The following is a 12,870-nucleotide window of genomic DNA, read 5'->3' as shown; positions in this document are numbered from 1 at the left end:
ATATATATCCGACACACGTACGGAGGCCATTTCGGAGTATCCGTGCTTCATAGCAACTAAGTCACAACTAGGGTTTCAGCAACAACACAAATGTTCTTCTATACAACTTTACTTCTCTTCTGAATATCATCCCATCATCGGTATTATGTTATACCACCCCCCAGATGCAGCTAGAAATGAACTCAGAGACGATTTACTGTCAAAAATGAATATTTGATCTATCACACTGCTCACACACTTCCCACATAAATCTCAAGAAGATGGTAGATAAATCTTTCATTTCACCGGGATATTCAATAACCATTACACTTTGTTATGCCTAAACCTAAATGAAAGAATATAGAGCTATAAGATACATCAAATAGAAGGGGTTATGTACAAAAAGTTTTCACCGTCTCTATTATTGAGTCGTCAACAAATGATCGTGTAATGTAGAATGGATGACAAACTGTGTAAACGTTGTTAATTTCTCCCCCTACCGGTCTTTGCATAATAATCCAATTGTCATGATCGTAAGCGCATTCCTGGAAAAAACCAAAAAATCAAAAAACAAAAAAATGTCATTAACATCCACGACTAAATTGAAAGTTCCTCCAAATAAAAAAATTTGAAGTTTGTTACCATTCTCCCAAAAAATGGAGAGGTTCAGAAAGAAGGAAAGCACTTCAAGAGACTAAGAAGCTGAAGCAAGAACACATACACGCTAACAAGAAATTTTTTGAAAAATTTAAGACGCAACATGTGAAAATATGTGCAAAATGTATAATTATATACATTTATTATATGTCATATATATGAATATTCAAGTCAAAGAGAATAATTTTGAAAGTCTAAACAAGGCTAATAGGTATAAATTCACATTGTTTTTGTTTTGTCGTTGGTTTGTAAATTATTTTATTCAAAATTGTAATGTGTTATGACTTGGGAAGTATCCGATGAGTATCATATCGTGTTTCAGACACAAGAAGCTATCTTCTTAGAAGTGTTCGTGCCTCTTACAGAACATGGAATCAAAAAGAAGAAAAGGCAAAAAGAATGCAGACAAGAACGATAAGCAATTACCACATAAGGAAAGGCGAAAAGAATGCAGACGGGAAGCATCTGTCATGATGCCTCACAGCAGCGGAGGATGTCAGTAGCAGGATGTCCAAGTTGCTTTGGTCTTTAATCCGAAAATGGTTCGGATTAAACACTTGGGTGGGTCACCAACAAACAATTGTTGCTGCATTAATCACCTTCCGGTTCAATCAACCAGACTCCAAGAATTTTGCTACTGCTGAATACAGCTGCTCTTCTTCGAAGGGCTTGGCCACGTAACCATCCATACCACACTTCATGCAGCGCTCATTAGTAGCTTGAATCACATCAGCCGTCATTGCTAATATTGGTGTGTGCCAGTGGGCCACATTTCCAAACATATCAATTGATGCTTCACCAGATTCGATTCTTTCATTAACCTTGCACTCTATACTACGAATTTTCTTTGTAGCTTCAAACCTACACGATTAAAGGTGAAGATTATTATTGCCATAAAAAAAAGTGAAGATATGGTGCAGATGCTTGCAAGCTGAAAACTAAAAACACACGTTTCCCTGCATTCTAATAATCAGCTTTTTTGCAACTTATACAAGCTATTTCTACCTCAAAAGTTATAAGCAGAAGTTACACCAAATATTTTCAAAATAAAAAAAGCTATAAGCAGCTCCATAAGCTGCAACAAACAGGACTTACAATGGCATCATTTGCAATGATAACCAAGGGAAATCACAAATTTTAAAACAAAGACAAGTTAATTACCCATCCATTTCTGGCATTTGGAGATCCATGAAACAGGCATCAAAGTTGTGGGGTGGCTTAAGCATCGCTAAAGCAGCTTTCCCGCTATCTACACAGGTAACAATTGCACCGTACTTCTTTAGAGCACCTTCTCCGACTCTTCTGTTCACACTGTTGTCGTCTACCACCAAGATTCGCTTGTTCCTAAGTAGGTTTCCAAGAGTAGGCGGTTTCCCTCTATTTAGTTGCCTCTTCTTGCCAATCCCAAGCACTTCTTGGAAGCACGAACTCAAAATGCTTACTCGAAGAGGTTTCGTTAGCACATTATCTACTAAACCATCCGATTTGAGTTCACTGCGCTCTGTATGGCTTACAGAGGTTGTCAATAGAAATACTTTCACCTGGCTTTCAGGGACTTCTGTTCTGCCACTTGACCTGAGCTCTTTGAGGAGACAATGGAATGAATGACTAGTCTCCTTCCCCCAAACATCTTTGTCAACAAGAACCATGGCAAAATGTGATGATACGCTGCAAGATTATAACCAACACAATTATCAGCAGGATAGAAAACTAACTCCATGATTACCATTGAAAACTATCCATAATTCCAAAATTTTAGACATCAACTACATAGTCAACATTTTATTATCATCATTTTTGTGATAATACAACAATACTTTCATTAATCAAAGTGATAAAGATAATTGGTAATTGGAAGAAAGACAATAAGATCCTAAATCTTCAATTAGTCTGTTTATCACTTGAAGCCACTGTAACCTTTTCAACAAATATGCTCAGTAAATCACTAAAAAGGACCTTACCTTGAATTAGAGTTACTAGATAGATAAGCATATGCCGAATCCAGACTGAGAGCTATATCTGTGGATATCCCCAATATTTTAAGATGATATCTTGTAACCTCAGCTCTGATGCTTTTATCATCAACCACCAACGCTCTCAGTCCCCGGAACTCTGAGACAGCAGGATCATAATGCTGCCGTTTTGAATCCAAAGAACTTGTTTCTCCTTCGGTAAATGTTGCTGTAAATGAAAAAGTACTGCCTATGCCCGGTTCACTCACAAACCCAATATCTCCGCCCATAAGATCCACCAAGCGCTTGCTAATGCTCAACCCTATACCAGTCCCACCATACGTTCGTGAAGTGGAACTGTCAGCCTGCATAAAGGGCGTGAAAATACGGTCTTGAGCATCTCCAGGAATTCCCACCCCAGTATCCTCAACTGTTACTAACAATTTGATCCTTCCAGTTTCCTCCAACTCCGTGCCACTGGCACTTTTAAAATTCTTCCAACTTTTCCATCTGTCAACCACGGGGAATCCACTCAATGTGTTATAAACGTTCTTCGACCAGTCTTGAACTAAGGTTAAGCTCTGTCTCAGTACTTCATCCCTAACATCAAGTGGGGCCCTCACTTCATCCGCCAGATGTACTGAGACAAATATATGGCCTTTGTCGCTAGTGAACTGCAATTCAAAATAAAATAAAATAAAAAGGTCATAAATTAGAGAACTGAAGATATGCACACAAAAAAGTACTTTTCCCGCACCTTCATTTCCCAAAAAAACATAAGCATAGAAACTTTGGAAGATGACCAACCTTGACTGAATTTCCAACAAGGTTAGTAATTATCTGCCGGAACCGTCCAGGATCACCATTAACAACTTCAGGCACTTGATCGGAGACATAAATGGCCAACTTCTCTCACCCATAGGAACACAAATGACCAAGTTCACATAAGAAAGCATTTCAAGTTCCAGCAACACCAATAAAAATTAACCTAGACCAAATATATATACACATATACGTATGAATGCCATTACCTCAATCCCTTTTTCATGCGATCTGCCTGAGAAAAGTGATAAAACATTATCAAGTTCAGAACGCACAACAAAAGGTACAGCTTCAAGCTCAAGCCTGCCCGATTCTATCTTAGCTTGATCAAGAACCTCATTTATCAAAGATATCAGATCTTTCCCGCTAGCATGAGCAGTCTGGGCATAATCCAGTTGGGTTGCATCAAGATCTGTGTCCATTAGCATTTGCAGCATACCTGTATTTGAGTTTGAATCTGTATTCAGTTAAATGTTTTTTTGAAGATAAGTAATATAGTGCATGTGAATCTGAAGGACTTTTTAATCACCTAAAACACCATTCATTGGAGTCCTGATTTCATGGGAAACCGTTGCAAGAAACTACAAGACAAAGAAAACTGTGGTTAAAGGATATAGCAAGAATCTAATGATGGAAACAACAAAGGAAAAGAAAAGATGTGATTCTGGTATAATTGATGATAGTATGGAATTGTCTATCGACCCTATCATTTCTACCAAAAATGAAATGCACCTGAGATTTTGCAACATCTGCAGCTTCAGCACGGTGTTTGAGCTTCATCATTTCATGATAATCATGCTCCACTTTTTCAATTCTGGTTATGGCTGCAAAAAAAATATGACCGAGAAGCAAAGTGATAACAAGAACTCCCACTGATGCCGTTATTGCAGTCCAAGGAGGACATGGTTTCTGCTTGAACCTGCAGTGAAAAGCAAACAATCTGAACTTGGAATATGGGTTGGAGAATTTTAATAAAAACAAAATATTGTTTAATGTTTTAATATTTGACTGTTAACAATTTATTGGTTTTAAAATTATTACGTGCAAAGTAATATTGAGAGAGTTTTTCAACTATTAAATATAGCTTCTTGATTTTATGGGCAACTTTGGTTTGTGACTAATTAATATCCTCCTAGTGGGCGTCAACACTGGACAAGGAAGGTAGTGAACACTTGGGCTCCGTTTGTTTGGGGTTATGGGGAGGGGATTGAGTTTGATAGTAAGGAGGGGATTGAGAGTGGAGTGTTTGTTTTGAGAGATATGGAAGGGATTAGTAATTCCTTGATATTAGTAAGGAGGAGGAAGGGGGATTGGTAAGGAAGAGGTAGAGATGGTATTAGAAAAATAGTGTGGGGATTAGAAATTTTTTTATTTTTTTTATTTTTTATATATTGAGAATTTTTTTTTAAATATAATGTTTATTTTTTTATATTTTTTTATTTATTTTATTATTTTATATAAAAATAAATTAACAATTCTTCATTATTAATCCCCTCACTATCAATCCCGTCCATTCTATCTCCCAAAACAAACGGGGCCTTGGATTGTATCTTGGAGCTTTGCACTTCATTAGTATCTTCACATGGAGAGAAACAATGACTACACATCCCTCAATCCTGTAAGTCAGATATTTCCTCCTTTCTGTTGTTTTCCTATGCCCTTCTATTTTACACGCTAATTTTAATTTCTCATAATTTTATTGTTCACTACACACTGTTTAGCATTGTTTAAAAATTCTTTTTTATTGCATTATTTTTCTGACCATGAGTGACAGCTGACCTGCAATGCATCTCATGCTTCCGAGCTGGATCACCAAAATCAAGGCTGCTAATGTGCAATAGACCCGTGTCAACAACATCAGTACCATACATATTGATTGGTGCAATTTTGCTGGTTGTGTCATAAACATTAACAACAATAGTCTGCTTACTAGCAAGCTGGAGTAGAAGCTTCTCCACCAGTGATGGGACATCATAAGATGCACCTAGATACCTTTCAAGAAGCAAAGCCACAGAATAAAAAAAAAAGTAAAAAATCTAATCAAATAGGGCAACAAAATACAGATAATTCCAATTCTATGAAATACTTCATTCATGGGTTTTATGCAAGAAACCAAAAAATTTCAAGGAGATTAATTTACCCCACAGTAGCATTAATACGTTGCTCTGGTGTAGCATCCGGATGGAGGTGAATGTTGTATACAGCAAAAGTAAGTACAACACCCAGGTGATTGGATTTCAGTAACTTGAAAGGAGATGTCAGGACTCCCTTTCCCGATGCCCTTGCTCGCAAAATGTTTTCACGATCTTCCTATATAACAAAGAAAAAACATTTTGATTGCTTACAGTTAAGCACAGGTTTACTAGAAGTAAAATTGAAATCATTAGATTACTGAGGAAGAAATGCGATCAACAAAAATAACAGAAATGACAAAGCCCATAAGATAAATAAAACGCACCTTTCCAGACATCATATCAATGGATACAATATGCGAAACAGTTTCTTGAGAGAAAATTACAGGTGCATATTCATCTTGAGGGGGTGAAGGATCTAAATTTTCGGGGATACAGTCTTGGACTAGAGTTTGATCCTCTGTTTCCATTTTCTTTATTGTCCATCCATGCTGCTTCTCAAATTGATCCCTTTCTGAGTGAATAACTCTCAAAGCATAGGCAACTCCACTTGTAAGTGGTCTCTCAAAAGCGGTTCTCTCAGTATATTCTCCAAATGTTTTCTGTGGATTAAAAGAGAATTATCAAGGTCAAAATCATTGCCACAATTATAGATGGTTTATAGACTCTTGGACTATTAAGTCACCAATTGTCTCAAAATCTCAAGTTGTTAGGAAATAGGACCAACAATGTATATCAAGTTATCAGACAGGACATGCTTGAAAAGTAAAAAGGTAATAGACAGTGATGAGAACATTACCTGATCAATAGCGGAAGGTTGTTTTCCATGGTGAAATGTGGAGACAAGGATAGCCAGTGCATGAACATGATTCATGCTCACATTGAACTGATCCTGAAGCATCCGGGCTCGCTCGTCACACATGTTGGCAAGTGTTTCTTTCCTCCTCAAAACTATATCCTTGTTTAAGTGCGAAAATAAGCAATAGGATCCAGCCACCCCAAAGGCGACAAACAAACCAAGGAGAGTTGTCCTCCACTTCCCAGCACTTCTTGAAGAACACTGTGCATGCTGTTGCTGGTGATGAAACAGTTTTTGCTTTTGATTTACCCGCCATTTTTCATGTAAATGAGAGATTAAGCAGCCAACAACCACTACAAAAAGAGCCCACCAACATCCTTTCACCAAACAGGAAAAAGAACTTTCACAGTTCTTTGAAATGTCCCACAGGGCCCTTGTCTTCTGATCAAACCAAAACAAAAACCAAAACCAAAACCAAACCATAAAAGAAACCAATAAGAAATTTGTCAATCACTCATGGCTTTTGTAAATTTCTTTGGTCAAACCATCAAAGAAACCAAATAGCCAAACAATGGAGATTTATCTAGTTCTATGAGAATGATCTGACTTTGTGTATTCCACTCTCAAAATTGATAACCAGGATAAATTTCTACAGTCTAAGTCATCCTATGGCACTCCATATACAACATGCTTAATAGTATAAATGGTCTATTAGTTAAATCAACAATTGTCCTGAAAACTTAATCGATTAAGAGATAGGCCCAACAATATATGTCAAGCAATTGGTCCCCCGGAATATTCAGTCCAGTGGGCCGGATACCGACCAAAATAAATAAATAAACACCCTTCATCATGTGCAGCCCCATCTTGCACATGGACAGACAAACAAACAAGCAAATGACATTCAAACAATCAAGCATGCGAACCATGGAAAAAAAATTGCAAATTGAGAGGCTTGAAGCCAATGCCTCTTAGAACTAAAGTTTTGACACCAATGCTGTGTACCAATTATCCCACAAAGTTTAAAACTATTACAAAATGCACCTAATGGTGTATTTCAAGCCACCTAATCCCGCAAACCCGTCTCCCATTTGGAGAGGCCAAAAAATGAACAAACAAATCAAACTGAACATCGTACACAAACATGAATGAGGAATAAATACAGATTACAAGACTTGACTTAAACCTAGGACCCAATGGGACTTCAATACCACGTTAGAACACCAATTGTGCCAAAAACTTAAACTGTTATAAAATATGCCCAACAATGTATATTAAGTTAGCTTAACACTATTTGCGCTTAGTAACCTTAAACATCACTCTCCTTATTTCTGGTAGGTATAATCTACATATTTTATTCAGTAGGCATCCAAAGAAATTTCGCAAGAAACAAGCATAATAATTTGAAATTGGAAGATTCTAAGCTTGTAAAGCCAAAATTAAACATATCCAACTAAAACAAAACACAAAAAGGCGCATTGCAGAGTCCCATGACACATCTTTACCTCTTCAATGTTCTGATGATATGATGAAAATGATGAAGACATAGAATGTGAAGCAAATGATAGAAACTGAGTCTCCTGCAAGGACAGGCCCAGCTTCCTGGGAATGTTCTCATCTTGAACCGGGCATTGGTCGAAAAATTCTACATTTTCAGCAACTATGCCATGCTGGTTTCCAAATTCCGCCTTTTCTGAGCACAGCACCTTCAGATCATAGGCTACATTACTTGGCAACATTTTATACCCCAGTGTTTTGGTACATTTCAAGGACATAACCTGCAAGACTAAGAAGAAAAATTAGGTCATATACAAGAATTTCAAAAATAAATAAATAAATAATAATAAAATAAGATGTAAACTTTACTGAATGTCAATCTTTTATTTTTCTAACAGTTGCAACTTTTTCTGCAATCTGTCTCTGTATAAGGAAATTAAGGATCAGGAAATTTTTGCATAAGCCACCTCTTCAATAAAAATCAGAAACCAGAAGAAAGTACATGACCCACTTCCTAGAAAACACAGACACTCCAAAATGCATGTTTTTTTTTTTTTTTTTTTTTTTTGGGGGGGGGGGGGGGGGGGGACACATTGGGGACCTAATTTTTGGACATTTTTGGACACATTGGGGGGTTGCATGACACATTGGGAAGATTTCAAGGACACAAGTGTCCTATTTTTGGACATGCCCTGGGGCACCTTTTGTGGGTTTTAATAAATTTAGAAAGTTGATTTGGGATCAAAGTAAAATATATGGAAACAAAGAGGAGGAGGGGGGATGTAAAGTGGAAAAAAACAAAAATATACCCACATACACATTGGTGCCTCTTATATCTCTATGCTCTAAATTTATATCCATATACATAGAAAATAAAATTTTTTTTTTTTTTTTTTTGGCCTAACCCCAGCATGTCCCTATCCTAATTTTTTTTTAATCGTTGTGTCCCATATTTGTGCTTCCTAGCTCATTTTACTGGACATCAGAGTCAGTTCCACAGCTTCTGAATGGATTTATCACTGGAAGTGCAACCATGGAATTAGAGGGAAAAAGGGTAAAGACTTGGCTTTTTCCTTTCCTATATCTCTGAGAAGGCGGCATTTAGTAAGAAATATATTTTATCAGGTTCTACTTGTGAATATTGTATTCCATTGATAAAGCCCATTTCATTAGCAGGGGTTCAGGAATGGGGTAGTCTAACCCACATGGTCCAGAGTGGCTCATACTTAGTGCCCAGAGAATCCAGTTTTGTTACAGGGGGGTCTGTTTTAAGAAAGTTTTATAACATATATAGAGTACGAAGACATTTTTTCTAAATTGCTTGACACAAAGGACTTTTGAGTATGTACAATGTGTTCAAATTAGAGCTTCTAATCTGCTAAGACCTACTTCAGCACCCAGTTTTCATAACTTTATGCATTCTACTTCTACATTAATATTGCTTGAATATCCAGCCATTGAATTCTCAAAAAGGAAAAAATATTGCCACTTCCATCAACTGGAATATAAAGTTTTGCACTTAATTACTAATTATTGAAGAATAATAACAAGAAATACTATTCACTTTTGTGGAACAGATTTGACTTTGAGTCCACCTCAAAGGTTTGAGCTACTCAGAAATGGCATATGGTTGGTAATGTAGCGTCAAAAATCCAAGAATTGTGAAAAGCATAACCAAAGGAAAACAAACATGAAAAATAAATGTTTATGAATCAGTTTAATTATTTTGGCAGCAAGAACAAACACACTGTTAGTGTTACAAACTGAAATTTCATTAGCAAGTCATTAAATCATGTTATGTATATTATTCTGATGCCTCCAAATCCCAAAGAATTTACAACAGACTGGGAACTTCAAAGATAATGAGGAAAAACCCACACTATTGACTTAGATTCATATTATTCAATCAAACACTTGATTTAGATCATAGACAATCATATTCAGTTGAACCAACCAAGCTTTAGTAAGGAAGATTTCATTTCAAGAGCTAGACGTGGGAAAAATCCCCTGTTTCAATTATCTATCATTGAAATTTCAAACAAGAAAAAATGGCGGAGAAAATAAAAAGAACATTAACTTTATAGGAAACCAATTCATAGCTTCACTTAACAACTTCCATACATTAGCAGCCTTATTTCAATTTCTTATTATTTCTCAACGTGGTCCAAATTGAAAATGGTCAAGAGTCATTTTTTTTGCTAGAAGATCTAGCAGGAAACAAGTGAAATCCTGTTCTGCACCAATTTTCTTGTTCAGTCAACTTCCTAACCAAAACAAGTATATTAATTACCATAAAACAGTTATCAAGAGCAACTACTTCAGGGTACAAACCAAGCAACCAAAACTAAAAAAATAAATTTTGAGCTATTAAGATGCAAATCCAAGATATATGGGAACAAGTTTAAGGGGTATAAAGACAGCACCTGATCTGATTCAGAGAACAAAGAAGCCAAAGCATGAAGTTGGTCCTTGCTGACATTGAACTGCTCTAGCAAAACCCTAGCTTTGGATTGACAAACTAGACTCTCCTCCCTCCTCCTCAATGCCCCATCATTCAAACCAGAAAAGAACCAAATGGACCCAATGATGACACCCAAAAGGCACACAAACAGAAACAGCCCATTCCACTTCCAGACACAATTAGATCCATGCAAGGGTTCCTTTGCCTTCTTCACCTTGAAATTGGTTGACAATTTGCCATTGGAGCCAGAGAGCTTGCAATTCAAAGACATCTTAACAAGAACCCACCTACATATCCTTAAAAAGAGCCTGGAAAGGTTGAGAGAAACCCCAGACACAACAGAAAAAGTCATTAAATATAGACCTCAGTGATACCAGTCGGTTTGTCAGCCAGTCCAGCTCTCAAAATTCAACAAAATCAAACCAGTATGAGACATCTACCGGGAAGAATGAACAAGAAGATCAGAACAGTTTGCTACCCTGTTGATTCCTTGAGAAACCCAGCTCACAAGACTAACCAAAGGCGCAATTTAAGAGAACCCAACTAGGAATGTTGAACAAAAATGAGAAGTTGCAAGAAACCCAGTTGATTCCTCAGCAAACTAAGCTTCAATTACTCACCAAACGATGAATACAGTGCTCCCACCTCTTCAATCTCTTTGATCTCTGTATACAGATTCAATGCCTATATTGCTATGTCCCTTTCCTCTTTCACTCTGGCAAAGCACAGAAACCCATCAAAGTCACCTCTTTTGGCTTGGAGGTCACAAGGGAAAGCAAATCATGCCAAAAGAGACAAGCTGGTTCATACCCAGTTGCCATTTTGGCAAACTCTGATGGAATCATTAATGAGACAGAAAAAAATGGTCCTATTTTCCCACATCTGGTTCTCTCTATCTCGCACACACCTCTGTAGAGCCGAAAGGAGAATCAAGACCAAAACTTTTCTGATAAAAAAAAGTTCATCATGGAGAGAGGTGTCTCACAGCCAGCCCAACCCAACTGGAATCAATGATCAGAATGTGAGAGAAAAAGAGGTTCCTTTCTCTCTCTCTCCCTCCCTCCCCTTTTTCTCTCTCTAGTTTGGTGTTAAGCATATGTTGTTGAGGTTGGGTACATTATTACCTCATCATCAAGTAGGGAAGGTTGAGAAAAAGCAAACAAAAACAAAAAGATCAGAAAGAATCACCCAAATAAATAAAAATAATAATAACAACCACAATTCTTTATTTTTATTTTTATTTTTTCTCATTCTCTGTTTCTCTTCCTAGTTTCTTTTTGCTTTTCGAAGCCCTTGAAAGAGACCGAACCATCCAGAGATTAAAGATGGGTATTTGTTTTCTGCTGGTTTGCAGATATACGGATATATATATATGAAAAATGCTTAGGAGCACTAATTAGTGCTCCCACTAATTAGGTGGCAGTGGGTCTCGCCATTTTTGATGTGATGTTTTGGTCTTGGAGTTGTGCTTTTTTTTTTTTTTTTTACTTTTTTAATGCATTAGTGCTATTAGTGGTGATGTTTTTAGTGGGATGAATCATTGTTGATATATATATATATATATATATATTGAGAGAGAGAGAGAGAGAGAGAGAGAGAGAGAAATGGGTTGTCGTGGGACGGCAGTGCGTGCAGTTCAGAGATGAGTGTGATGAAAAGAAAGGGGCATCCATGCCTCTTTAAATAATCGGCGATTTAATCGGGAATATGCCCTGTTTTGCAATCGTAAGCGTAAAAAAAATATTTGAAACATCTCAATTTACCATTCATACAAATTATTTAATGATGTATTTTATTAGTATTAAATTTTATTTTGTTAAATATTTTATTATGTAGAATTTAATCTCAATGCGACATCATTAGAGATTATTTAATAATGATAAATTAAGAATCCAGCATTATTGTCGCTTATAATGGTTTTTTTATAATTATTTTTAGTCAAATCAAAACAAAAATTATTTATAAACAATTTATGACCTTGTTTGAGAAGTTAACTATTTTAGTTAATTATTTAGTTTTTTTAATTTTATTTTAGCTTGGTTTAAATAGTTGTATTTGAGAAGACAGTTGATTTTGTTTATAGTATAGTTGATTTGATGATTGTGAGAGAAAAAATAAAATAATTATTGATTAAATGTGACATTTTATTTTATTAATTATTTTAACTTATTTTATTTTTACTATCTATTTTAGTCCCCCCCCAAAAAAAAAAAAACTAAAAAAACAACCTGCTAAACAGGGCCAAGCTATTCCTAATATTTATTTTAATGACAGAATTTATAACATAATCTATTTTTAATTAAATATATTTTTTAAATTATTATTATGAAGTAAGGAAAGAGTTATGCCTATTTTGGTAATTAGTAAAAAAGTTAATTTATTAGCTTATTTAGGTCACATCACCTCTTTATTTATTTTTATTTTTATTTTTTGTACATTTTTTTTAAAAAAAGTCAAAAAAAAACCAAAAATTTGATTTTTTTTCTTACTTCCCAAAATAAACCTTATTTTAACTTTTGCTTTTTTGTTATCAATTTTTAATTTACAATAAATTATACTAAATCATTTCAT

The 12,870-nt window shown here is 35.8% G+C and overlaps 1 protein-coding gene across 3 annotated transcripts; it reads right to left on the bottom strand.

The window, feature by feature from the left end:
- Window positions 1-246: 246 nt before the first annotated feature.
- Window positions 247-11,681, bottom strand: LOC114260337 (histidine kinase 2). 3 transcript variants are annotated; one of them, XM_028200426.2, is made up of 14 exons: window positions 10,262-11,681; window positions 7,847-8,119; window positions 6,342-6,782; window positions 5,869-6,144; window positions 5,551-5,720; window positions 5,190-5,402; window positions 4,143-4,329; window positions 3,940-3,991; window positions 3,620-3,849; window positions 3,396-3,494; window positions 2,598-3,262; window positions 1,798-2,304; window positions 1,063-1,497; window positions 247-524 (listed from the first exon to the last, which is right to left on the bottom strand). In XM_028200426.2, exons 1-13 carry the CDS (start codon window positions 10,649-10,651, stop codon window positions 1,248-1,250), a joined length of 3,753 nt encoding a protein of 1,250 aa, XP_028056227.2. In that variant the 5' UTR covers window positions 10,652-11,681; the 3' UTR covers window positions 247-524; window positions 1,063-1,247. The 3 variants fall into 3 exon arrangements, with proteins under 3 accessions (XP_028056227.2, XP_028056235.2, XP_082740144.1); XM_028200434.2 differs by having other exon boundaries at window positions 6,342-6,779; window positions 10,262-11,673; XM_082884018.1 differs by having other exon boundaries at window positions 6,342-6,779; window positions 7,847-8,127; window positions 10,262-11,360.
- Between the last annotated feature and the right edge of the window lie 1,189 nt (window positions 11,682-12,870).

Source organism: Camellia sinensis, chromosome 8 (genome assembly GCF_055761805.1).
Source record: "Camellia sinensis isolate YWXY chromosome 8, ASM5576180v1, whole genome shotgun sequence".
NCBI classification, from domain to species: Eukaryota; Viridiplantae; Streptophyta; class Magnoliopsida; order Ericales; family Theaceae; genus Camellia; species Camellia sinensis.
Note: the sequence above shows the minus strand (reverse complement) of the source record. Positions and strands in the feature narration are given on the sequence as shown.